The sequence below is a fragment of the Prionailurus bengalensis genome, chromosome A2 (genome assembly GCF_016509475.1).
Source record: "Prionailurus bengalensis isolate Pbe53 chromosome A2, Fcat_Pben_1.1_paternal_pri, whole genome shotgun sequence".
Lineage (NCBI taxonomy): Eukaryota > Metazoa > Chordata > Mammalia > Carnivora > Felidae > Prionailurus > Prionailurus bengalensis.
In genome coordinates this window covers 143,721,542-143,749,360 of record NC_057348.1, presented here as the reverse complement: position 1 = coordinate 143,749,360, position 27,819 = coordinate 143,721,542, and the positions used below count along the sequence as shown (strand labels likewise).

General features: G+C 46.3%; 1 protein-coding gene and 1 long non-coding RNA gene across 3 annotated transcripts; both read left to right on the top strand.

Annotated features, from left to right (window-relative positions):
- The first annotated feature begins 159 nt into the window (after positions 1 to 159).
- Positions 160 to 27,819, top strand: LOC122488207. 2 transcript variants are annotated; one of them, XR_006298585.1, is made up of 4 exons: positions 160 to 262; positions 19,423 to 19,519; positions 22,069 to 22,169; positions 27,139 to 27,819. It is a non-coding gene; the product is annotated as an uncharacterized LOC122488207 (long non-coding RNA). The 2 variants fall into 2 exon arrangements; XR_006298586.1 differs by lacking the exon at positions 160 to 262 and adding an exon at positions 17,458 to 17,566.
- GCC1 (GRIP and coiled-coil domain containing 1) lies at positions 2,011 to 7,322 on the top strand. Its single transcript, XM_043589422.1, has 2 exons — positions 2,011 to 3,480; positions 4,468 to 7,322. The coding sequence occupies exons 1-2, from the start codon at positions 2,449 to 2,451 to the stop codon at positions 5,761 to 5,763; spliced, it is 2,328 nt and encodes a 775-aa protein (XP_043445357.1). The 5' UTR covers positions 2,011 to 2,448; the 3' UTR covers positions 5,764 to 7,322.

The window sequence follows — 27,819 nt, the reverse complement described above, 5'->3', positions numbered from 1 at the left end:
CAAATCTCAGCCCCCGCGCCCCCCTTTTGAGGGTTTGGCTTCAACAATCCTCATAACTTGTTATTTTCTGTAAAAGGAGACCAATATCTGCCCTATCTCATGAGGTGATGGTGAATATTACAATTATGAGACTATCTGAATGTTCTGTATGTTTCAGGTGGATGTTATCTGGGCCACTAAGAAATTGGGTCTGAAAATACCTCCAGGGTCTGTCCCAAACTGACCTGAAAAGTCTGTAAAGAGAATACACTTTGGGCACCAGGTAGGAGTGAGTCTAAGACTTTCCTTTACTCTTTAGCCATATACTTGCATTCCTAAGAAGGCTTTTTACAAGGTTGAAGAGTGCATTTAAAAGAGTTCCAATATAATAACACAACTAGAACTGACTGAGTCAGGTCAGTTTTACATCTTGAACTTATTTATTTATGAGGGGGTAGGGGCAGAGAGAGAGGAAGAGAGAGGATCCCAAGAAGGCTCTGCATTGTCAGCACAGAGACTGATGCAGAGCTTGATCTCACCAATGGTGAGATCTCGACCGGAGCCGAAATCAGGAATCAGATGATTAGCCGACTGAGGCACCCCAATCTTTAGCTCTTTTAATTAGACTCTTTTTTTCCCATCCCTGTTGTCATTGCCCTATTTCACTATCATCTCTTCCTCAGGACAGAAATAGCCTCCTTACCAGTCTCCTGCCCCTTGGTATCTTTACCCCGTCATACAAGTCTTGATGATGCTACTCAATATTAAAATCCTTTAGTGTCTTAGCACTCAAGATAAAAATTGAAATGCCTTGGGGTGCCTGGGTGGCTCAGTCGGTTGAGTGTCTCACTTCGGCTCCGGTAATGATCTCAGAGTTTGTGGGTGCGAGGCCCATGTGTGGCTCTGCTCTGACACCTTAGAGCCTGGAGCCTGCTTCAGATTCTGTGTCTCCCTCTGCCTCTTTGTCCCTCCACTGCTTGTTCTCTCTCTTTCTCTCAAAAAGTAAATAAACATTAAAAAAATTAAAACACAAAAAAAATGCCTTAATTTAGGTACCTATCCATTGGGCCAGCCCCATCTATTGCCACCTCCTTCACCCTAAGCTATGGCCATGAGGTGATTCTCAATGCTTCCTGGGTGAGCCAGGCTTTCTCATGCCCTAGGAGTCCTTGCAATCATTTCCCTCTGCCTGGAATGCTTGTTTCCCTCATCTTTAGTTAGATCACTACACATGCTTCAACAACCCAAGTATTTTCCCTGAGAACCTTCTCTTCTTCCTCTAGACAGGCCTCCCTCCTAACTCCCATACCACTTTGAATAAACCCAAACATACAGTCATGAGAGCAGGACTTGTGTTTGCACCTCTGGTTTTTCATTAGATGGGGGATCCGTGAGGGCAGAACCTTGTCTCTTCATGGTAATCACCAGGAGCAGCGCTTGGTATGTTGAGAGTTGGACAGATATAGATAGAATTCCTAGCTGTGTGACCTTGGGCATGCTATTTAGCCTCTGCGTCTCATGTTTGCACCTACTGAGCAGAACAATTTTAAGGGCTAAATACCAAAACTCTTGTGAAGGTCCTGAAATATACTTGGCACATAGGATGGAGGTCTTGGCTATAGGGTGCCGTCTACATGTATTTGTTGAATCAACACAAGAGAACTCAGGAAGGGTGCTAATAATTATACTAGATGCCTAGGAGTTGCCAAAACTGTCCCGTCAAGGGTTGAAGTTTTCGTGTTCTAAAAGGGAGTCTTAATTGTTGATCTTTAAGGGACAAAGGTGTTGAGCCGCAAATGCGGGGACACATCGCTCATCCGGGTGTTTGGTAAGGACTTAGTGCCATGTTGCCCACTCTCTCTCGCTCATCGTAATCCTAGGGTACTCCACCAAACCATAATCACTCCCGAGTTTTTGACTTCGCGGGCCCTGCGTTCGAAGCGCAGCTACGCTCTGAACCGGCTCTCTCCCACTCCCCAGGCGAAATAGCCCCACCCACCTCGCGCCCACTAGGGGCGGAACCTGATGCGTCGCGGTGTCGTCACTTCCAGCGGACCCGGAAGCGTCGTTCTCGGGCAGCTCTACTTAGGAAGTCTTGATGGGGTTACGTTCGGTTTAAACTCTTGGCCGATCGTGGGCTGAGGGCCGTCTGGGACTGCTGTGACCCGGGCAAGCAAGGAGCTCGGAGCAGCCTCTGAGACAGTACAGACGAGCCCTCGCCGTGTGCTGCTCTCGTCCCGGCGTCGCCCCGCCTCTAAGGTAGGACCCGCCCCCGCCCTCGGTGCCTGGGACCTGGCGGGCGCTTCTGCTAGGCTGCACGGTACCCGGCATCCGGTCTCGGACAGCTAGGAGGAGCGGGCGTGCGGCTGTGGGGACAAGTCTCTTTTTGTAGTTTACTGTCCCCGCCAGGGTCTTCGCGACCCTCTTCTGAGCTGCCAGAACGCTGACGTCGAGTAACCCGTTCTGAACATGGAGAAGTTTGGGATGAATTTCGGCGGCGGACCGAGCAAGAAGGACCTGTTGGAAACCATTGAGACGCAGAAGAAGCAGCTTCTCCAGTACCAGGCACGTCTCAAGGATGTGGTCCGTGCCTATAAAAGCTTACTGAAAGAGAAGGAGGCTCTAGAGGCCAGCATTAAGGTGCTGTCGGTATCCCATGAGGCGGATGTGGGCCTCACAGGTGTCCAGCCTCCAGGCCTCACTTTTCCTGACTCTGTAGATGACCGATGCTCCACTCACAGCGAGGATAGCACTGGGACCGCCACCAGCTTGGATACTGCGGCCAGTCTCACCAGCACCAAGGGTGAGTTTGGGGTAGAGGATGACAGACTGGCTCGTGGACCACCACCTCCAAAGTCTGAAGAGGCCAACGGGTCGGAGAGTGGCGTCAGCAGTAGCAGTGGGGATGGACCGTCTGGGGGTGGGGAAGTGGACAAACGACTGCACCAGCTGAAGACTCAGTTGGCCACTTTGACCAGCTCTTTGGCTACAGTCACCCAGGAGAAGTCTCGCATGGAAGCATCTTACCTGGCAGACAAGAAGAAGATGAAACAGGACTTAGAGGATGCCAGTAAAAAGGCAGAGGAGGAGAGGGGCCGTCTGGAGGGAGAATTGAAGGGGCTGCAGGACCAGATCGCAGAAACCAAAGCCCGGCTTATCACCCAGCAGCATGATCGGGCCCAAGAGCAGAGTGATCATGCCTTGATGCTTCGTGAGCTCCAGAAACTGCTGCAGGAGGAGAGGACCCAGCGCCAGGACTTGGAGCTTCGGCTAGAAGAGACCCGAGAAGCCCTGGCGGGGCGGGCATATGCAGCTGGTCAGATGGAAGGGTTCGAACTGCAGACCAAGCAGCTGACCCGTGAGGTGGAGGACTTGAAAGGTGAGCTGCAGGCTCTTCGAGATGAGAAGAATCGGCCTGACCCTCGGCTGCAGGAGCTTCAGGAAGAGGCCGCCTTCCTGAAGAGCCATTTCCAGGCTCAGTTGCAGCAGGAAATGAGGAAGGTAATTATTGCTCCAAACATTAGTCAGTTAGCCTGGAGTGGGAAATACTGGGTATTTTCCTCTTTGGTAATTAGAACCAAGGGGCTGTGCTATCAGGTTTTGATGCCATTCAGAAGGTTCCACCTTGAGCCCTGGGACATCTGTTCTGTGTGGTGTTGACGGTGTCCACAGAATGTGCTTCCAACAGGATGTGGGATTTCTCAGTGTAGGCTGGTTTGGAGCCAGACATCTCTGAACCTCTGGGCATTGGCGTCTTCCCAGCCCTGCTCTGTGAAGCAGTGTCGTGGCAGCCATGCAGTGAAAGGTAGTGTGTCTACCATAGGTATATGCCTATATTTAGATAGGCGGTGGTGTATGCCTATAGGGCGGGGGGGGGGGGGGGACGGGGGGGCGGGGCAAAAGCAATTTTTGCAGAAGTCACCTCTTGTAATTGCTTCCGGTCAATTTGCCTGTTCTGGAAAGGTGTGCCATTTTACAGTGCTCCTTTCAGTGTGGAGAGAGAGAGAGAGATCCAACTGAGTTTTGAACTGCGGGAATATTGGGAGAGGAAAAGAATGTCCTGTGATTTCTTAGTAGGATCTGGGGAAGCAGATGATAAACAAAAGTCACACACTTCATGTGCGAGCTTGGTGTATGATGGGGGAAAGTGGAGGCACTAAAGCAGAACAACAGCAGATACACAGAGGTTCTTAATACTGTTTGGTTTATTGTTGGGATGAGCACTGGGTGTTGTATGGAAACCAATTTGACAACAAATTATATTTAAAAAAATACCGTTTGGTAGAATGTATCTCTGGCAGCAGAACCCAGGCACGTTATAGGAACTTTGGTTAGCTTCTGCATCAACAGAAAAATCCCCGGTTCCCATTCTTGTCAGGCCATTCCCATCCTATGACCCTTTTGCTCCCTTCTCTTGCTTTCTCAGAGATTGCCGTAGGGCTTTGTGACTTTTCTGGATGCGTTTCCATCTGCTCCGTTGTTTTCCAGACAGCCCTTGCAGAAGATCAACTACGCCAGCAATCTCAGGTGGAAGAACAGAGGGTGGCGGCCCTGGAGAATCAAATATCCGAGGTGTCGGAACTGCTGGGCACCTATGAGAAAGCCAAGCAGAAGGACCAGCTGGCCATCCAGAAGCTAAAGGAGCGCATTCTGCAGCTGGACCTGGAGAACAAGACCCTGGCTCTGGCAGCCTCCAGCCGGTCCCCTCTCGACGGCCATGGAGAGGAGTCCAGTCTGGATGTCAATGTCCTGAAGGATAAGATGGAGAAGCTGAAGAGGCTGCTGCAGGTTGCAGCCAGGAAAAGCCAGGTGACCCTGGATGTGGAGAAGCTCTGTGACCTGGAGATAATGCCCAGCTCAGAGGCTGCCGACGGGGAGAAGGCCTCTGTGCTCTACTACCAACAGGAGCTGAAACAGCTGAAGGAGGAGTTCGAGAGGTACAAGATGAGGGCCCAGGTCGTCCTCAAGAGCAAGAACACCAAAGACGGTAATCTGGCCAAGGAGCTGGAGGAAGCCCAGGAACAGCTTGCGGAACTGAAGGAGAAGTATATCTCCCTGCGGCTGTCCTGCGAGGAGCTCGAGCGCCAGCACCAGCAGGAGGCTGAGGACTGGAAGCAGGAGCTGGCCCGGCTGCAGCACCTCCACCGGCAGGAGCTGGAGCGCAGCCAGCTGGACTTCCGGGACCGCACGCTGAAGCTGGAGGAGGAGCTGCACAAGCAGCGGGACCGGGCCCTGGCCGTGCTGGCCGAGAAGGACTTGGAGCTGGAGCAGCTGCGCTCTGTGGCCTTGTCCTGCGGGCTGCCAGGGCGCAGGAGCCCCGTGGGTGGCGGGGGGCCCGGGGACCCGGCTGACGCGTCTTCCTCAGACAGCCTGACCCAGGCGCTGCAGCTGGCTGCGGCCAATGAGCCCACTTTCTTCCTGTATGCCGAGCAGTTGGCCCGCAAGGAGGTGGAGATCACATCGCTGAGGAAGCAGAGACACAGGCTGGAGGTGGAGGTGCATCAGCTGCAGGACCGGCTGCTGGAGGAGGGGGAGCGCCATCGCGAGGAGGTTGGAGCATTGCAGAGCCACATCGAGAAGAATATCAGGGACCAGAGTAGGGAGGGAGCCAACCTGGAGTACCTCAAAAACATCATCTACCGCTTCCTGACCTTGCCTGACACCCTGGGCCGCCAGCAGACGCTCACGGCCATCCTGACTATCTTGCATTTCAGTCCAGAGGAGAAACAAGTGATAATGCGTCTCCCAACCAGTGGTAGCTGGTGGCCTTCTGGCAAGAGATGATGCCATTTTCACTGACTCCTGAAATTTCTGTGCCTCTTACGTGGGAAGGGACAGACTGGCTTCTGCTGCCTCTTCTCTTACATTATCATTTTTTTCTTCACTGTGTATTGAAATGGGAGAGTCTTAATTGTGGGACGGGATTTTTCTGCCAAATGCCATTAATGCCACATTATCCTGGGGCCCTAGAGATACTGGAAGAGTCCCAACATCTTGGGGTGGTGTGTTTGTGAGGGGAAGAGGGGGCGAGAGATGAAGGTCGAGAAGTGCCAAAGTTGGGGAAGTGGTGAGAAACTTTTAAAATAAGACTTTTTGTTTGAGTATTATGCTCCTAGCGCAGAACCAGGAGTAAATGTGACTCCAAAGGGAGTTCAGTTATTTCTAAACACTCTCGGGACCAGCCGTTTACTCCCCATCTCATCACAATCTGAGTCTGGTCCACCGCTGCCCCAATTTTCTGGGGACATAAATCCAGGCTGGAGAGGGATCAGGAAGTTTCAGATAGTGACAGATTGTCCACTATTATCCACACATTCTTCAGTCCTGGAACTGGGAGGCTTGGTCTAGTTGGGACTGGATAACGACCTAATCTGGACAAAACACATCACTGTGACCATCCTGTAGGGGGCGCTGAGCACCACTTCGGTCTTGGGGATTTCCTGAGTAGCCTGCTTTTGCCCTGGATAGGGATATGTTAGGTCTCTCACATTTGACCCTGCCTTAACCTGTCTGCCTAAGAGTGGGCTGAGATGAATGACTTTGCTGTATTTTCCTCAGCGTTGAACTTTGATTAAGAAAAAAACCCGAGCTTCTTATGAGAGTGGTCAGATTGGGAAACTCTGACCCTGTCTGGATACAAAGAAATAGCTCAGAGATTTACAACCTCCCCCCTCCCCAGCTGTTTCTGCCCTTATAGGACAGGGAAGAGGAGGGGGATTTGCTGATTCCAGAAGATTGCTGTGACTCTCACAGGAAAGTGGTGGAAATTCAGCCAAGGGCCTGGAGTGCTTGCTGCCCCGTGGATAGCATTCTGGCTAAATCTCCATGTCCCTGCAGCTAGGGTGTTCATGGGTTACTGTCACCAGGGTATTTTGCCTTTAGGGGTTAATATAGTTACAGTACACAATCCTTGTCTTTCCTACATGCGTCACTATAATTTTCCCTCCTTCCTGCAATTTTTTATATTTGGTCTTGTGTAAGTAGGTTTATTCTGCACTTCAGGAAAGGGGGCTTCAGGCATCTGGAAAGGGGGAACTCAGAAAAGTTGGGTTCAAACAGTATCAGTTCCCCTATTGTTTCCTTTCCCCATCTTCTCTTGCTGGTTATAGAGATCTTTGGACCCCAAAGACCGGTGCTTTGCCACTGACTGGACTAATGTATATCCTTCTCTTATGTCATCATAGAGATCTGCTTTGTGAGGGTTTGGGATGCAGGAGACTTTGATGAAATGTTCTCATTGGGAGGCTGGGTGACCTGCACTATCTATAAACAGCAGACTTAATGAAACAGATGCAATGCGTCCAAGTGATAAACTGTGGCATCATTAAATCTGAACAACCTGACCTGTGTGCTTTCTTAATGCTATACACACACACACAGAGTGAGTGTAAATAGTGAATGAAAAGGATGGAAATAACATGTCTCCATGCTTTACCTCAATTACAAAACACGTTTTTTAGCCTGGAATTACGGGTGTTTGTGTGTAAGCAGCCACACTGGAAAAAGCTTTTTCATGGGTTTAGTGGGCAGGCTTAAAACTTCCATAATTACTGCTTGAAACTTTTTAGAGTTAATCCGTTTATTGAACGCTTTATTATGCTTCAAGTTAGGGTTCATGGTATCCTGGGAACGTTTCTCAGGATTGCAAGCTAAAGTAAATCATCATCGTCATCTTTTAATTGATCCCCTTAAATGTAGCCTATATTCTGATTGCTCTCTCTGGTGGTTTTGGACAGCATAGAAAGATCCGTAGTCCCAGCTGCTTTCCTAGGACTAGTAATTCCGGGGCTTTTGACTTTTGAGTAGATACCACATGGGGAAAGAAGCAAGTCAAGTTTTGATTAATAATTAAAAAATAATTTTTAATGTTTATTCATTTTTGAGAGACAGAGCACAGTAGTGTGGGTCAGAGAGAGAGGATCTGGAGATCCTCTGAGGAGAATCTGAAGCAAGGTCCAGGCTCTGAGCTGTCAGCACAGAGCCTGATGCAAGGCTCGAACTCACGAACCGTGAGATCATGACCTGAGCTGAAGTCGGACGCTTAACCAACTGAGCCACCCAGGTGCCCCTCTGATTAATAATTTTTTTTTTTTAAATTTTTTTTTTCAACATTTATTTATTTTTTGGGACAGAGAGAGACAGAGCATGAACGGGGGAAGGGCAGAGAGAGAGGGAGACACAGAATCGGAAACAGGCTCCAGGCCCTGAGCCATCAGCCCAGAGCCTGACGCGGGGCTCGAACTCACGGACCGCGAGACCGTGACCTGGCTGAAGTCGGACGCTTAACCGACTGCGCCACCCAGGCGCCCCGATTAATAATTTTTTAAGTATTAATATTCATAAGCCTGTGAATGCTCCCAACTGAAATGGAAAAAGCTTGCTCCCTTCCTACCCTTAAGAAGAAGTTCATTGTCTTCCCACATTTTCCTCCCAAATATGTTTTCCAATTACTTGACTGGTTTTCTGGTGCTAGATACTCTAAGGAAAGGGAGAGAGAAAAAGAACTGAGATCAGGTACAGAGAAAAATGAGTTTTCTCTTGGTCTCAGTTCCAGAATATCAGTGCACGAGGTGTGTCAATAAAGTAAGGAGACAACCTTACTTTCATTTATTATCACACAAATCAGGAGGATTGCTGAGAATGGATGCAGGGAGAAGGGCAGGAAGGCAAGTTGATGATTCTAAGGCTTTCTGCTTTCCTTTTTTGTCCTCTTCTCTTGTTGGGTACCTCCTCTCTGGGAAAAAAAATTGCCATATAATCATGCCCTGGATGTAAGTCCCCCTCTCTTACCCAGTACTCTAAGACTCTTGGCCTTGTCTTGAGAAGCTGCCACTATAGAGTTGTGTTTGCTCACTCTTGCCAACTGCCAGCACCATGTCGAGCCATTGACCCCTGTTAAGCCACACACGTGTTGTTATCCTCCATTTTACAGATCAGGAGAGTGGCTGAGATGTTAAATTTGTCCAAGACAATGTAAATGGTGGATGCCTGAACCAGGTCAGGTTACCCAATGCCTATTTAATCTGGGTGTGTTCCTGTCTTCTCAGGACTTGGGAGGGTCAAGGCCTGTCTCCACAGATGACTACTAGGGATGGAGAGACTGACCTCTAGGTTGAACTGGGCTGGTTCAAACGGAGAGATAATCTCCAGCTATAAATTGCAGCCAAGAAAATTTGCTATGCTGTAGAATTAAACAGGCAACATTGGTTCTTTATAAAAAGCCCTAAAAGCTGCCCTGTTCCCCAGGTTCTAGACGACAGCTAATATTTAGGACTCAGAGCACTCTAACAAAGCAAAAGGAGGGCTGAGTACCAGCTGTTGCCCTGGTGGGTTCCAACTATAGCCTCTTGTAAAGCTGGGGACACAGCTTGGGGAATTAAAAATAGAGCCCTAACGAATGGGTCACTTTACCTCATCTTCAATCCCCTTTGCCTCCTCTGTTTTCAGGGGCCTTGCTAGGCAGCCTTACCTCAGGCTGATGGTTTTGGAGCAAAGAACTAGGTTCACACATTCTGGGTGGAAGTCTCAATCCAATCTCCTGCCAGTTCTGTGACCTTAATAAATTAATCTTCCTGAACTTAATTTTCTTAACATGGGGATAATAATACCTTTTCAGGGTTTTTTCCTCATCTTAGAGAAAAATTAAGTAAGTAAAGAACCAGCATAGTACGTACCCAAAACAAAGTAGGTTCTAAACCATGTTAGATTCTTTTTTCCCAAGAGTGTTTAGGTGGCAGAATGGAAGTTAGACTGAGCTCTCTGGATTTGAGTCTAGTGATTCTTAGCCACAAATGTTGCTGTAAGCAAAAAGAAATAACAATGGCCTTTTGTGGAGTGCCTGCTATGAAGCAGACTGCTAGCATTTTCCTACATTACTTTACTTAATTATCACAACAATCTTGTGAAGCATATCTATTTTGCAAATGAGGGCATGGAGGCTTGGCAAAATAAAATGAATTGCCAAAGGCCCAGGGCTAGTAATGACAGACTCAGGATTTAAACACGTGTGGCCTGGTCTCTATCTGTTCTGTGTCCCAGCAGAGGGCAACGGGGAAATACTGGAAATGTGTGGCTTGCTGAGAAATTTAGGGGGCTGTGTTTCTGGAGGCAGGGGAAGGGTCACCCTCTCTGCACTGGCAAGTGACTGTCTTCTAATTTCTTAGAAGCCTCATTCTAGCCCCGCAACGGAGCCCTTTCACCCCGAAAATCATGAAATGGGCTCGTGTGTTACAACTCAGTTTTATGTGAGTTTGGGTCGTGACGGCCTGTTTTTCCTGGGACCCTGATCTCCTGGATAACCCAAATGTCAAAGGTTCTGACAACCCACAGTGCAGGGAGCCCCAAAAAGCAAAAGCCATCAAGGGGCTAATGACCCACCTAATGTGGCAAACTCTGTCTTTTCACTTAAAAAATTTTTTTTATGTTTATTCATTTTTGAAAGACAGAGACAGAGCACAAGCAGGGGTGGGGCGGAGAGAGAGGGGGGACACAGAATCCGAAGCAAGCTCTAGACTCTGAGCTATCAACACAAGTCCCGACGTGGGGCTTGAACTCACAAATGGTGAGATCATGACCTGAGCCGAAGCCGGATGCTCAACTGACTGAGCCACCCAGGCGCCCGTCTGTCTTTTCACTTTAGCAGGTAGACCTTCTCTGGTTCCCTGTACATTTGTCTGTCCCTATAGGCTCTGGACAAGGGACCAAATGTTCCCTTTCATGTTTGAGAGTATGACTCTGAAGACTGACACCACTTCATACAAATGTTACTTTTTAAAAATGTTTTATTTGTTTTTGAGAGAGAATGAGAGAGAGCGAGGATGAGTGGGGGAGGGTCAGAGAGAAGGAGACAGAAGATCTAAAGTGGGCTCCACGCTGACAGCAGAGAGAGCGCTATGCGGGGCTCCAACTCACACACCCTGAGATCATGACCTGAGCTGAAGTGAGACTTTCAACCGACTGAGCCACCCAGGAGCCCCTATACAAATATTACTTTTTATTAAAAAAATTTTTTTTAAAGTTTATTTATTTATTTATTTACATTTTTTTAAAAATTTTTTTCAACGTTTATTTATTTTTGGGACAGAGAGAGACAGAGCATGAACGGGGCAGGGGCAGAGAGAGAGGGAGACACAGAATCGGAAACAGGCTCCAGGCTCTGAGCCATCAGCCCAGAGCCTGACGCGGGGCTCGAACTCACGAACCGCGAGATCGTGACCTGGCTGAAGTCGGACGCTTAACCGACTGCGCCACCCAGGCGCCCCAAGTTTATTTATTTTTGAGAGAAAGAGAGATGCAAAGTGCAAGCAGGGAAAGGGCAGAGAGAGAGGGAGACACAGAATCTGAAGTAGGCTCCAGGCTCTGAGCTGTCAGCACAAGAGCCCAACACAGGACTCAAACCCATGAATAGTGGGATCATGACCTGAGCCAAAGACGGCTGCTTAACTGACCGAGCCACCCAGACGCCCCTACAAACATTACTTTTTAAACGTAGATTACACATACATTTTATTAACCGGGGGTGTGCTGTCCACTCTCAAAATATTTTGGAGGTTAGTATTTAGAGTAAAGCCCATTGTCTTTCTAGCATCCCGGGACTCACGTTCTTTGAAAGAGTAAGCTAGGAAAGGCTGAGGACCACTCCTGAAAGAGATAAAAACAACATGCCGATTCTGTTGTCACCTGTCTTTGGGACCCTGGGGCCTTTGCAACTCACTGTTTTTAATCTGTTAGAGAAGAAGCAATGCATTTACGTAGTTTTTCAGTTATTCTAATGATCAAACCAAACAATGTGTTGCAAGTTCTTGGAAAAGTATAAAGTACTATAAATTGCAGTTAATATTAATGTCTGACATTTTTTACACTAGATAACACAATGCAATGATAAATTAACTACATGCTGGTGAAGTGTCACCCACCCCCCAGCCTGGCTCCCCCATCCCACTGTCTCCCTAAGAAATATAGTCATATTCTCAAAAGGATGAAGTGGGGGAAAATATTAATATAAGTACTGATTTGCTACTGTTGCCATAACAAATTACCACAAACTTAGTGACTTCAAAATAACACAAATTATTATTTACCAGTTCTGGAGGTCACAAGTCTGAGAGGTGTCTCCCTGAAGTAAAATCAAGGTGTCCACATGCCTCCGTCCCATTCTGGAGGCTCAAGGGAGAATCTGTTTCCTTGCCTCTTCCAGCTTCTAGAGGCTGCCTGTATCCCTTTTCTCATGGTCCCCTCTTTCCATCTTCAAAGCCAGTGATGTTACATTTCTCTGTGCCTTTCTCCCATAGTCTCTTCTGCCTCTTCTACTCTTGATTGGCCTTGTGATTGCATTAGGCCCATTGGAATAACCAGGATGGTCTCCCTATTTTAATTCCCCTTTGCCATGTAACCTAACAGGCTCTGGAAATTAGAACATGAACATCTGTGGGGGGACATTATTCTGCCGACCACAGTATATATTTGGTAAGTATTTTATCTGAAAATAATTTTAGCAAAAGCAAAAATGGAAAATCAAAACTCTCTCTAACTTCTTGGTAATAAAGCCTTCCAGTACTACTGGATAATTCCTAGTGATATTCTTTTTCATGGGAAACCAGCAACACCTAGTGTCTCTCTGAATAAATTTCAACAGAAAACATAAAGCTTCCTGTAATTAAAAATAGACTAGAAGGTACAGCTCAGTGACTGGTGGTGGAGAAAGGAAATTCTCATGACTTCATAGAGGGAAAAGGCTGGTGATTCTCTCTTCTATCTGTTCTTTAGACCTAGTTGTGAGCCCCCACATCCATGCAGACATCCAGAAGTATTTAAATTAATTCTGTTTGGGGCATGACACAATATTGGGTTCTGTGATTGATGGAGAAAGATAAGAACACGATCCCCATCCTCAAATTGCTTCCAGTCTTATTGGGCAGACAAGCCACACGCTGGCAATAAAAGCATATATATGTACTCATTTACTCATAGATATGTACCCACTAGAGACTTAATGGCCAAGGGTACCAGTCACAATTAGGTTTAGGTGTACATATATCAAAACCCGAAAGAACACTGGCTTAAATCCCGGAGAAATTCACTTTCTGTTCTTGTGAAATAATTGGTATAGTCACTGGCATCACCCTGAAAAGTTAAACATAGAGTCACCACAGGACTCCGCTCCCCCCAGCTCCTTCTCCAGGCCTTAGAGTGGTTGCCCTTTCTTTCCCATGTATTGGGCCTCCTTCCTCTCCTCCTACCCAACTACAAACAGCAGAATGTTCACTGGGTGAGGCTGACCTGGCCCCAGACAGGGAGAGAGATGGCATTTCTGATCCCTACGGAGATAAATGGAGAATGTGCTGATGGAAACAGAATGGAATAGGGTTCATGCCCCCTGCTACTGATGGTGTCCCCACATGGGAGGCACTTCTCGTTCAAGAGAACAAGTGTCCTTGGGAGTCTCTGGCCCTGATGGGACAGGGGAGGGGCTCTGTGAGCTTGATACATCCCTGTGGCCCACTGTGCAGTTTGCTCGTCTGTTTGGAGGATGAAGAATCTTAGGGCTGCCTGTGTCCCTAATCTCCATGGGGGATGTGAACTAGCAGTGCCCATCCCCCGCCCCCCTGGCTGGCCTTGCTCTGGGCCCTCAGGCTATTCATCCTCCCTCCAGTCCCCACTTATAGAGTAGAACATACGTTCTGACATCTCCTTCACAGACATGTGGCTTTATTATTGATCTGTCTCCTGTTAGTCTTGTGCTGTACAAACCAAGTACCCTCCCTTACTCTCTCCCTTCCTTCCTTCCTTCCTCTCTCTCTCCCTTTCTCTTTCTTTCTTTCTTTCTTTCTTTCTTTCTTTCTTTCTTTCTTTCCTTCTTTCTTTCATTCTATTGTTCTTTCATTCTTTCTCTTTTTCTTTTTTTGGAGTTGTCACACAAATGAAACTTTATTTGTGGCAAATAAGGAGATCACAGAGAATAACTTCCAAAGCCATGACTCCTCGAGTACTGTTTCTGACACCACTGTAAGAGTTATTTCACTCTAATAGACATAGATTGGATTAAGTATAGATTGGATTAAGCTCTGTGTGTTAACCTCGAGTGACTCCTGTCTGCCTCTGTGAACTTTGTCCCCATATTCATGGCTTCCGGGGGTCTAAGTAGGGTGGAGATGCATGAACTTTGAGTCTGAGGTGGAGAAACCACTGTAAAAGATAGAGTCCCAGCTGTCACAGCCAGGAGAAGTATAAAGAGACATGATGACTAAATGTAATATGGTATCTAGGATGGGATCCTACAATGGAAAACTGACATTAGTTAAAAATTAAGAAAATATGAATAAAGTGTGGACTTTGGTTGATAATATATTGATATTGTGTATTAATTGAGACAAATGTGCCATACTAATGTCAGATGTTCATCACAGGGAAAACAAGTTTGAGGTATATGGAAACTCTCTGTATTATCTTTGAAAATTTTCTATAAATCTAAAATTATTCTAAAATTAAAACTTCATTAAACCCCCCCCCCCCCCCCCCAATACAGTGTCCTCATCTCCATCAGAGCATTTAGCTCTGGACTAGACAGACCATTTTATTTTATTTTGTTTTGTTTTATTTTATTTTTTATTTATTTTTTAAATGTTTTTATTTATTTATTTTTGAGAGAGAGAGAGACAGAGAGTCAGAGCACAAGCGAGGGAGGGGCAGAGAGACAGACACAGAGAGGGAGACACAGAATCCGAAGCAGGTTCCAGGCCCTGAGCTGTCAGCACAGAACCCAACGTGGGGCTCGAACCGTGAATTGCGAGATCATGACCTGAGCCGAAGTCAGACGCTCGACTGACTGAGCCACCCAGGTGCCCCTAGCCAGACCATTTTAAAGGAAGCGTGCCATCCCATGTGCCTTCTTTTTTAAATCTATTTTTTAAGGATCTTTAAAATTATTTTTAAGTAGTTGCTGCACCCAACATGGGGCTTGAACTCACAACCCTGAGATCAAGAATCACAAGCTCCTTCAACTGAGCCAGCCAGACGCCCTCCGTATGCCTTCTTTAAAGGGTAGTTCTCCATACTACTTGTATCATCAGTGCAGCCTGGAAAAGATCCATTTATCCATGTATAAAGGACAGGGTTTTAAAGTCCTGGGTGAGTGGATAGGAAGATGAGCTGAGGTGCACATTCTGGTCCCAGGGTGAATGAGGCCTTAAAGGACAATGAGTGACTGTGGTAACCCTGGGCCATATCCAAATGGCTGTTAGGAAAGAACTGACCCATGAAGACACATCTCAGGGCACTGAGGTAAATTTTGCATCCATGGCAGAGCCAAAGGTCAGGAGCTGAAGTGCAGCCGGGCTCTGTGCCAAACTCGTGAGCACAGTCTGAGAATGAGCAGGGGCTGAGGGGTATGTGTAAGCCACGTAACTGGGTCATTCAGAAGTGGGTTCAGGAGCTCTGGTTCCCAGGCTTCCGATTTGGGTGCACAATGGGCCAGCACACTTCTCATGACAAACTGTTAAAGATAGATAGCCTGGCTGACAAAATGCCTCTGTCCACTCCTCTGGGGGACACTGCTGAGAGAAAAGAGAGATTGAAGAGGTGGAGGGAGGGGAGAGAAATAACTTGGCAGCCTGTCCTACTCTTTAAGCAATGCCTGGTTTTCCTAGGGAGGTGCTTATATATTCAGTGTGATGGGCTGAATAGTGTCTCTCAAATTCACATCTACTTGGAACCTCAGAATGTGACCTTAGTTGGAAATAGGGTCTTTGCAGATATAATTATTTAAGATGAGGTCATTCTGGGTTCAAGTGGACCCTAACCCAATGACTTTTGTCCTTATAAGAGGAGACACACAGACACAGGGAAGAAGGCCATGTGAAATCGGAGGCAGAGTATGGAGCCATACGGCCGGAAGCCAGGGAACAGCATGGATTGCCAGAGGGAGGCAGGAAGAGGGAGGAAGAGGGAGTATGGCACTGTTGACACCTTGATTTGGGACTTGTAGGCTTCAGAATTGAGAGAGACTACATTTCTGTTGTTCTAGGCTACCTAGTTTGTGGTTCTCTGTTATGGCGGCCTGAGGGAATCGGCACACCTGATGGGGATGATGATGGAAAGGTGTGCAGCATCAGCTATACTTGGAGGGCCTGAGGCTGTGGTGATGCCTGGTCCCTGGCAGATCCAAAGTCTGGAGCTGGAGCCTCATAATTGTGAGCCCCAACATGGTCCCCAAATTGATGAGAAATTAGTATGGGTGAAAATGTGGGTTACCCTTGCCTTCTACCCACCCCCTCCCCCACAGTGAAGGCTTGCCCATGTGGGGTTTCCTTGTGAAATCTTTATGTAAACTCCTCCTGCAAAGTTTTCCCAGTGGTTCTATGGGATGTGACCACAATTTCTTCTCTAGGGGTTACCTGTCCTGCACCTTCAAGCAGAGATGCCTCTCTTTTAGGCTCCTTGGTCTGCTTGACCATTGTGGCCTCTGACCGCACTATGGTCATAGTGTGGCCACAGTCTCTGACACTATGAACCATCCCTTCCCAAAACTTCTCTCCCAGGTAGCAACACCTCTGTATTCTTTCTCCTGTGACTTCCTCTCTTCTTACCTCTGTGACTTAGTTGTCTTCCCCACTCACTAGAAAATGTTGCTGTTGACTTGAGTTCTGTATTTGAACTTCTCTCATTACTTCACAACTCTCTTGGGGAACCATCCAGTTTCCTAGCTTTAATTGCCACCACTATGTGACCCCTAACCCCGTGTTCTAGTTCTGGACCCTTCCTTGAGCTTCAACTTCATATACCCAATGCAGGGTTTCTATCTGGTGGTACCAGTCACTTGTGACTCAGAGTGTTCTACAAACCATATTGATGTGTCTCTTCCCTCACCTAGAACCACAGACTCCCCTCTGGTGAGATGAAGAATTCATAAAGAGTTTTCAGTGAAGATTTAAAAGATAGATGTTGAACAGTTTTGAAGGAAGTGAACACACACACACACACACACACACACACACACACACATCACAGTTGGTACCAGTGTAGGAATTACCCAATCAATAGACTGTCAAAACTTGTCTATACTCACTTTTATTATGATGCAAGAGGATTTTAGGACACAAAATGCACATTTAAGGAAACCATAGGCTAAAGTATAATACATTTAATAGTTCCTTCCAGCCACGTTGGTCTCTCCCCTTTCCAGATCTTAGCCCCGACTAAGAGGCCACTCTTCTTTTTTTTTTAAAGAAATTTTTTTTTTCAACGTTTATTTATTTTGGGGACAGAGAGAGACAGAGCATGAACGGGGGAGGGGCAGAGAGAGACAGAGCATGAACGGGGGAGGGGCAGAGAGAGAGGGAGACATAGAATCGGAAACAGGCTCCAGGCTCTGAGACATCAGCCCAGAGCCTGACGCGGGGCTCGAACTCCCGGACCGCGAGATCAAGACCTGGCTGAAGTCGGACGCTTAACCGACTGCGCCACCCAGGCGCCCCAAAGAGGCCACTCTTCTTGGTAACCTGGTATTGTCTTCAAGCCAGGCTGAGCCCTTTGAAGTCTCTTAAGTGGATGGAAAAGTACTTTTTCCCTGTCTCCATCCTCCTTTGTGCAGGTGAGTTCTGCCCTTCTTCTCTGAAATGATGTCTTTCTGGCCTTGTCCTGGTACACCCAGCAGGCTGATGAACCTAGACCTCCTGTGTGAGCCATGGTCCTGAGCCTTTAGACCGTCACACTTCTCTCTGTACCCTGTCACTGCTTGCATTAACTGCCTTAGGTCAGAGTCCAGGCCAGCTAATACCTCTATGAAATCATAAGAAATATCAAAATTCTGTAATGGTCCAAGAGCCATTAAAAAAAAACTTTAAAGGGCTTGTGAACCCAGAAATGGCCTGGGGAGTTGTGAGATGGGATGAGAACCCACATAATAAGGTTTATTTCCAAAGGTGGTATAAAGTTATCCAAGTCCAGCATCCCATTGATAAAGATGATAAAATCCTGACTCTAGAGGCCGAGAAATATATAGGTGAAGATGTTTGAATGGATAATGCTGGCCGTTCCCTTGGCATATGAATGCACAGTTTGTTTTTGAGACATCCGCAATGATTAGAAATGTGCCCCTGAGCTGCTCTGGGCTCAGCTATGGCACACATGTCTTAATTAGGTGGGTTTTGACTCATCATTATTTAGGTACCTATTTTTCCTTAACAGGGTGCTTTCCTTGTTTTATGCAATTAGAAGGAGGAAGATCACAAAAGTCATCACATTACAGAAGAGATATGACAGAAAAGATCATTAATTCCATCTCACTGTACAAATCCCAGCAGTAATTAGGGACTTACATAAACAGCACCGCTTAAATTATTTAGTTGACAATTGCTAATAACAACTCCAGCTGTGTGGTGGTGCATTTTATTCTTCATAAAAGCAAAAGTGATTAGCTCGCTATATAATCTAATCATTGGAAAAATGTAATTCCCATAGCAACATCTGTTATTACTGCCTCGTAAAAGGGCAGGCAGAATTTTGACACATCCAATTGTACTGCAGCCTGAAAATCAAAGTAAATGCTTCCTCCACTAGAGGGCTGGTACCCATGCTGTCCTGGGGAGCCCCCCACCCCCCACCCCGACCCCCTGCCCCAGGGGTGGCAGGCAGTGTGGACAGAGTGGGGCAGAACCTAATTTTCAGCAATTTCTTACTTTTTATTACCTGGATGAATTCTAAGAATAAATGCCTGCAGCAGCTAATTCTTTTGAGACAACAGTAGTTCTAGAAAGTTGATTGAAGCTCACATGAGAGATTTGGGGGGGGGTGGATTTTTAAACTTACAATCACAAACAATTCAATTTAAATATTTATCGGGCTCCTTGGATGTGTGACGATGTGGGCCAGCTGCTAATTACCACGCAGGGAGACACCTGGTGTCAAGGAGCTTCTTTCTTACTTGGGCCATTAGTAACTGACGTTTCCAGATCTCCGGGGCAACTGGTCACCTGCTAGAAGCTGGGTGTGGTTATGTCCCTTCAATAGGTCAAAACCTATAGAAACTCTTGTATAATTCCTTCACTTTCTATCTCCCGGCCAACAAGTGGCCAGCGAGTTTTCTTTTTAACTGCATCAAATCTAGCCCATCTTGTTACAGAAAGTGAGACTTCCTGCCACACCGGCTGGTGGACAATCAATGAGAGCACAGATACAAAGGCACAGCGGTTGGATTGTAATACGCCTTGGTGAAGGCGTTTTTCTTCCCCCCTCTTCCCTTTTAAAATCTCATGAAAAATGGGAATTCTTACTTCTCAAAAGAGAGCTGAATTCATGTGTATTTTTACTACAGCAATGTCTAGAAATGTTTATATGAGAGATTTCTTCATTTGAGGTCTGGGTAATGGCTGGCATGATTTTACAGTTACAATGTGTGGTAGAGTCTGCTGATTGTCTTCCAATATTTATTCTCTTCTTCTCCCTTAGCAATAGCACCTCAGTATCGAAGTGGGCATGTTGTGCCTCAAGCTCAAAGACATTTGCTAAGGTCCGTTGCAGCTATGCAAGACCATGTGACTACTACGTAAGGAAATGTTGAAATAAAGTACTGTTTGGGATTGCTGTGAAAACTCTTTTTTTTTAATTTTGTTTTTGTTTTTGTTTTTGAGAAAGAGATAGAGTCGAGTGGAAGAGGGGCAGAAAGATGGAGACACAGAATCTGAAAAGGGCTTCAGGCTCTGAGCTGTCAGCACAGAGCCCAATGCAGGGCTTGAACCCATGTACCATGAGATCATGACCAGAGCCAAAGTCGGACACTTAACTGACTGAGCCACTGAGCCACCCAGCCACCCCGAAGGCTCTTTTTAAAGGGAAGAAGTACCCCCTGTCTTTTCCTTTGCTCTATTCTGCTGCCTGGAAAAGATATTCAGTGGCTAAAGCTCTAGCAGCCCTCTTAGACCATGAGGAGGAGGGCCCCACAGTAGGGATGGTGGAGAGTGAGCTGGAAAGCACCCTGGGTCTTTTGTTACTTACTGGAGTGTCATGTATGTAATGGATTGTCTACTTTTTTTTTTTTTTTTTTTTTTTTTTTAGAGAGAGAGCATGAGAGAGGGATAGTGGGGAGAGAGGTAATCTTAAGCAGGCTCCATGCTCATTGTGGAGCCCAGCATGGGACTCGATCCCACCGTCCTGGGATCATGATCTGAGCTGAAATCAAGAGTTGGATGCTCAACTGACTGAGCTACCCAGGTACCCCTGTAGTGTCTACCTCTAGATTTCTTCTAGATGAAAGAAAAATAAATCCCTAATTTGCATAAGCTACTGTTTTTAAAATTTTAATTGATGCATTTGGTCATTTTAAAATTGTGGTCGGGGCGCCTGGGTGGCGCAGTCGGTTAAGCGTCCGACTTCAGCCAGGTCACGATCTCGAGGTCCGTGAGTTTGAGCCCCGCGTCGGGCTCTGGGCTGATGGCTCGGAGCCTGGAGCCTGTTTCCGATTCTGTGTCTCCCTCTCTCTCTGCCCCTCCCCGGTTCATGCTCTGTCTCTCTCTGTCCCAAGGATGGATGAATGTTGAAAAAAATAAATAAATAAATAAAAAATAAAAAAAAATAAAATCGTGGTCAAAAAGTGAAATACATTTCTCATCTTAACCATTTTTAAATGTATATTTCAGTAGTGTTCACTATCTGCACACAAACCACTGTTGTTTTGGCTTTTGTTTATATGAAGCCAAACCTAACCCTAACTAAAACAAAATAGGAGTTCTTTAACTGACCTCCAATTAACTACCTTGTTAAATGAAGGGCTCTCTCTACTTGTCCATCATGTGAAGGCTCCTGGCTACTATATGCTCTAGGACAGTGCATCTCAATGTTTTTTTATTTTTGAAAGAGAGAGAGCGAGTGTGAGTGGGGGAGGAACAGAGAGAGAGGTGGACACAGGATCCGAAGCAGGCTCCAAGCTTTGAGCTGTCAGCACAGAGCTCGAACTCATGAACTGTGAGATCATGACCTGAACCGAAGTCGACCGACTGAGCCACCCAGGCTCCCCTAGGACAGTGCTTCTCAAACTTGCCTGTACTCAGAACTGATTACCGAGCTCCACTCCCAGAGTTTCTGATTCAGTTGGTTTGGGATGGCCTGAGACTTTTGCATTTCTTAAGTTTTTTTTTTTTTTTTTAACATTTATTTATTTTTGAGAGACAGAGAGAGAGCAGGGGAGGAGCAGAAAGAGGGAGGCATACAATCCAAAGTAGGCTCCAGGCTCTGAGCTGTTAGCACTGAGCCCAAAGCGGGGCTTAAACCCACAAACCTCGAACCTCGAGATCGTGACCTGAGCCGAGGTGGGATGCTTAACCAAATGAGCCACCCAGGCACCCGGGAGAATTTTGCATTTCTAGTTGGTTCCCAGGCAACACTGATGCTATTGGTCTGGGGACACTACAGTCTTCTGTCCTTGTAGGGAGAGCTGAATGTTGCCAGGAATCACTTACGTACATCCTGAAACCTGTGTATGTATTGTATTTTTGATCGTCTTTTCAATTGTAACGATGTCAATTTGTTTATACGGAATGTACTTGCGATTACAATTTAATTAAATATCACATCAACCTATGAAAAAGTAGCTGAAAAAAACGCTTGTTACTACGAAGCCAAGCTGAATGTTTTTGGAGGGACTTAATATGGGTGCTCACTGAAATAATGTTTGGTTTGGTGGGGCAACTGTTGAGACCAGAAAAAAAAGTCTGTAAAAATTTAGAGGAATTATGCATTTAAGCTGCTTTAACAGGGTCTTTAAATTATTGTTTTACTTTAAATAAACTAGGGATGGTGGAGGCTATGAGTTGTAAATGATGCGCGTTGGTTGTGATTTAGTCAATAAAAACAAAATAGAACTTCAGTCTCTGGTTCCAGTCTTTAAAGAGACAAAAACCTTTGGAGAAATTGCAAACGAATGCGTGCTCAAACATTTTAAATTGAAATAACATTTTAAATTAAAACTGAATGTTTAAATTAAAATAAATATTTCAAGTATGTTCCCTGCTTGCTTTTTGAGTGAACTGATTGTCTTAGCCTGAGTTACCCAGAATGCAGAGCTTGTGGAAATGGCTTATGTGCTATTACTTTAATCAGGAATGCAATCCAAGCAGGATGAAGAAAAAGGGAGTGAGGCAAGGAAAGAGGGAGAGCCAATACGAGAACGCCAAGCTGAACTGGCCCACGCTTACAATCAGGTGTGACCTATTTCTTGAACTTATGGGACTATTTTCTGAGACACTATATAAATGGTTGCTTTTTAGGACAGTATGTCTAGTGAAAAGAGGGAGAAGAATTTACTTGCTACTTCCCATCTCCCATTGGTTAAAAGTTTGCTCCATGGAGTATTAACTTTCTTACACTCCCATTTAGACATGTATGGGCACTAGGGCTGGCTTCTTGGGCATGTGACCAATATACAGGGCCCCAAGCTCAGGAGGGGGCTGACTCCTGGGGTTTAATGTTCTGTATTACTGTCTTGAAATTCTTTTTTTTTTTAATGTTTATTATTTTTTGAGAGAGAGTGAGAGTGAGCGTGAGTGGGGAAGGGGCAGAGAGAGAAGGAGACACAGAATCCGAAGCAGGCTCCAGGCTCTGAGCTGTCAGCACAGAGCCCTAAGTGGGGCCCGAACCCTCATACCATGAGACCATAACCTGAGCTGAAGTCTGAAGCTCAACTGACTGAGCCACCCAGGTGCCTCACTGAAATTCTGAATAATTTTATCTCTGAATGTGTGTTTTGTAAGAGAATTTGAGAGACAATGAAGCCTGTGCTTGGGGACTTGGGATTCCTGCCCACAAGATGTCCTGTCTCTCCTCTTTCCCTGATTCCCTGGGATGGGGTCTCAGCAACCTTCTTCCCACCCCTGCCGCTGCCCTCTGCCCCATGGCTTTACACTATCTATTAGCCTGAATGTGTCAGAGTGATGAGGCATATGGTGAGATAGTGGAGTCCATAGTCATGTGTCCCTTGTTATACTTTCTCTTTTTATCAAGTGGGTCCCTTGGACCAAGGCAATGTTATATGTGATATAATGTCAATAGAATAGGCATTTGTAAACCCTGGATGGTGGTGCTGTTGGAGGCATTGTGGAGAGAAAAGGCAAATCTTAACTCAAGCAGATGTCAAAATCTGGAAAGAAGACTACTGTTCCCCATCTAACATAGAAGGTGATGTAAATGTAATTCCATGAGGAATAATGGTACGTTAATAAATATTTCAGTGCCAGTCTCTGCTGTTGGCAGATTGAGCATTCAGCAGTGGTATGAGCTACATCAGCCTTGGTGAGAAGTAATTGCGTGTGACTCTTGATCTCGGGGTTGTATGAACCCCACGTTGGGTGTAGAGATTACTTAAAATCTTTTTTTAAGGATTATTTATTTTTGACAGAGAGAGAGACAGAGTGCAAGCAGGGGAGGGTTGGAGAGAGAGGGAGAAACAGAGTCTGGAGCAGGCTCCAGGCTCTGAGCCATCAGCACAGAGCCTGACGCGGGGCTTGAACTCATGAACCATGAGATCATGACCTGAGCCGAAGTCAGATGCTTAACCAACTGAGCCACCCAGGTGCCCCAAGATTACTTAAAATCTTTTTTTCAAAAAAAATTAATGATTTCTCAACCTTGTGAGATCATTTTCTGACAGGCCTTGCTTTGCTGTGTTTTGTTTTCAGGTCAGTTCATATAGAGTCTGATGGAAGGAAGAATTGATCTGTCAGCTGCCATTTTGCCTCAGTCAAAAACTTGCCCCTTTTGGGCATTAATTTCCTCGCACTTCCCAATTGCACATATGCGGACAATGTATATACATGTGGGCAGGTCTTTCCTCCAGGAAAACCTGAAGGGGGAAGTGAGAGAAGTGGGGCGTGGGCACAAAGGTAGGTACTGTCAGATTGCGGCAGCTGGGCCCGGAACAAGTGACCAAAATCCCTGGATTCGGGTTGACCAAGAGTGCCGAAGCAAAACACAAAAGGAGTGTTTGATTTATTAACCAACTACAAATCCCAGATGAATTGGGTTGGAGAGCTTCTGCTACATTTATCTGTGAGATGAAGGGTCTTAATCAGAATAATTGACTATTGATGGTCATTTACCCTATCCCAGGGACTTGCAGATCTCATGGCAGCCCTGACCTTTCCCTGCACCTCCTAACTCATGTGTCCAACTGCCTAGTTGATCTTGGCCACACACACATTTAATACGGCATTTCAAACTTAAAGTTGCCATACCAGAACTCGTAATTCCTGCCACCCCACTAGACTTGCTTCTCCTCCAAGCAGTTGCTCAATACACTTGTTCCTCTCTTTCCCTCAGCGACCCCTCCCGTGACTCATCTCCATTTGCTCCGGTAACAAGTCTTCCAAGGCATATCTTGAATATGCTCACTTCACCACTACCTCCCAGTTGAAGCCGTTTTTACCTTTACTTGTATTATTGAAACAACCTCTCTTCTACACTTGCTCCATCCGTTCTTCACAGAGCAGGAATACTTTCTAAAAATGGAACACAGATCAGTCAGTCCCCTGCTTAAAACTCTCTGATTATGCTCCCTCCTATAATTAGCATAAAATCCAATCTTGTACGTGGTCTGGCTCCTGCCTCTCTCCCTGACTATCTCATACCACTCACTTCCTCCACCACTGCATTCCAGCCACACTGGCTTTCTTTCTGCCCGTAGCTCTTCCCTCTGCCCAGAGAGAGGGCTTTCCTCCCTGAGCCGTGCATGGCTAGTTCTTCTGAAGAGTCCATCAACGCAGTGTGGCCTACCCGGTTCCTGTCCCACACCCTATGCTGATATAATTTTTGTTTATTTGCTCTCTCTTGCTGACCTCCATTAGAGTGTGAGGAGTGGAGAGCTTATTCTTTTTCAGTCTTTTTTTTTGTTTTATTTTATTTAAAAAATTCTTTTTTTAGTGTTTATTTTTTTTGAGAGAGAGATAGAGTGTGAGTGGGAGAGGTGCAGAGAGAGAGGGAGACACAGAATCTGAAGCGGGCTCCAGGCTCTGAGCTGTCAGCACAGAGCCCGACACGGGGCTCGAACCCACAAGCCGTGAGATCATGGCCTGAACCGAAGTCGGCTGCTCAACCGACTGAGCCACCCAGGCGCCCCTCACTCTTTTTTTTTTTTTTAATGTTTTGGGGCCCCTGGGTAGCTCAGTTGGTTAAGCGTCCGACTTTGGCTTAGGTCATGATCTCGTGGTTTGTGAGTTCGAGCCCCACATCAGGCTCTGTGCTGACAGCTCGGAGCCCGGAGCCTGCTGCAGATTCTGTGTCTCCCCCTCTCTCTGCCCCTCCCCTGCTCATGCTCTTTCTCTGTCTCTCAATAATAAGTAAACATTAAAAAATTTTTTTAATGTTTTAAGTTTATTTATTTAATTTGAGAGAGACAGAGACAACATGAGTGGGGGAGGGGCAGAGAGAGAGAGAGAGAGAGAGAGAGAGAGAGAATCCCAAGCAGGCACCATGCTCAGAGTGAAGGCCAATGCGGACTCAATCCCACAACTGCGAGACCACAACTTAGGCTGAAATCAAGAGCTACCCAGGCATCCACCCCCCTTTATTAAAAGTAGGCTTCATGCCCAGCACGGAGCCCAGTGCCAGGCTTGAACTCACAACCCTGAGATTAAGACCTGAGCTGAGATTGAGACTCAGAGGCTTAACTGACTGATCTGCCCAGGCGCCTCAGTAATTTTTTTTAAGTGGCATCCTCTTTTTCATTTGACTGAAGAAAACCTAGAAACTGTTTCTAGAGGACTAACAGCTTGGGCCCCATGGCCAGATAGGTCAAATAGGCTTCCCTATGGACAATTCAGACTGGGGATCAGTTGTGCAGGCAACTGCCAGACACTCTGTGACTAATTTCAAATGGACCTCCCTGAAGTTAATTCTTATGCACAGCCTAGGGATGACCAGAGCCTTTAGGAGGCTAAGACGAAATCTTTCAAGCCCCAACCTATGCCAGTGAAGCTATTCTGTTACCTAGATAGCACATAACATGAGAAACTCATTTTAGACCCATTGTAATTAGTGTTGTCTGCGTTTTCCATAGGAATGCTCTCAACACGCTTTGATATTATTTCTGGGATGGCCCTTGGAAATCATCTAGTTTAGCCTTATTTTATGGATGAGAAAAGTAAGATCTAGAGAGGGAAAGCAACTAAGCTAAGGTCATTTCGTTAGTCAGAGGCAGAGCCAGGACCAGAATTAGATCTCCTAACAGAGAGTGGAAGCTTTTACAATATTCCCTGACACCTGTTCCTTTATTCTCCTTGCCTCCTAAAAAAATGGCCTCAAGGGATTTACCTTAAACAATGTCCTTGTGAGTCCTGATGGGATCACCTTGGGTCTCTGAACACTGGCAGTGGTGGTAATCTGAGAGGTGCTGATCTTCCTTTCTTATTTTGCTTGGACAATTCTTGACTCATTATCAAACACATCTTTACCACCAAGGGAAGTAATTGTGTATTCATTTAGGGCTCAGGCAGCGAGACCTACAAAAAGTCACAGAAACATTCCTATTCCAACTAGTTAACAGGCTACTGAAATTTACTAGAAAGAAATTACTGTGGGTGTGTTTTTTCACAGTGATTCATTCAATTTGTCTCATCACGAATCAGATATAGTGGTCTTTCCTCTGTTAAGTTTAGGTTGCAGAGTTTCAGAAAGTTTATCCAGATCTCAAAAATCCAGAACTGGTTTTTTTTTTTTTTTTTTTTTTTTTTTGGTACTGTATTGCTGTAGTTAAAAGTTAGGACCACCAGGGAACGAGTTTGAATAATTTGTTTTGAAGATTTGGGAGGAAAATAGGTTTTCCTTCCCAGAAAACAACTCGATTCTATATTCTCTTTCCTGTATATGTATTCACCATTTACTTCTTTCTCTGTTTGCCTGATTTCAGGGATGGGAGGAGGAATAACATCCAAATTTGCAGTTTTCTATCCATATTTGTTTCCTCCAGATAATTTTCAGGAGGATGAGGATTTGGTTGTTGGGGGTGGTGAGCACCTCTGAGCAAACTGAGTAACTTAATAGCCCTGTGCATTTCTAGCTGAGCATGCGACCAGGAAGTTCAGGACTGCTGTTTTATGGTTGGAGCCTCTTGGTGAGCGTGCCCTTTCTAAACATTTTATGAGATGTGATTACAGCAGCACGATGTTCTTTTGTTTCCAGGGTGGGTTTGGGGAAACAGCAGACAACTCAGGACTTTTGAGTTCGTCCCTCCCGGAGCAAAAGCTTGAACCGACACAACCGGCTGAAATCCTCCCTGGTTCCTCCCTCCTGCAAACGACTTTGATATTTATTGCAGCTGCCTGTGTTTGCAGCGCTCTCCCGGCTCTGCTCCGTCCCAGAAGAGGCACCGGCACGTCTCGCTGCCCGCGTCCTGTAGCCCTACCTCTGTGCAGCCCTTCCCTCCCCAGTAAAATGTTCTCAGCGCACAAAAGCCGCCGCTGAAGGGAAGGAACAGCTTCGGGCCGAGAGGGAGGGAGCTGGCCGGCTGCACCATCTGCAGTGGAAAACGGACGCCGCTCACCCCGCCTAGGAAACTAATGGAGCGTCCCTAAGAGACCCAAACTCCAGCTTGGCTCACCCCAGCTTTCTCCCCCACCTCCAGACCCCCAGGTGAGACAGCCCCGTCAGCCTGCCTGTGGAAGGGCGCTTGCAGCCAGCTTCCGATCCCGGAATTCGACCGGAATCTTGAGCAGGTTTTGTTTTGTGAAAAGAAATGTTGTCATCACCGGTTTTTTTCCCCCCTTTGTTTTCCAGCATTTTCTTTTCTGGTGGTAACTTAAAACATTTCCTCTGGGGATGGGGTGAGAAGAGTCGGACATAAATGTTTGCCAGTGCAAAGTC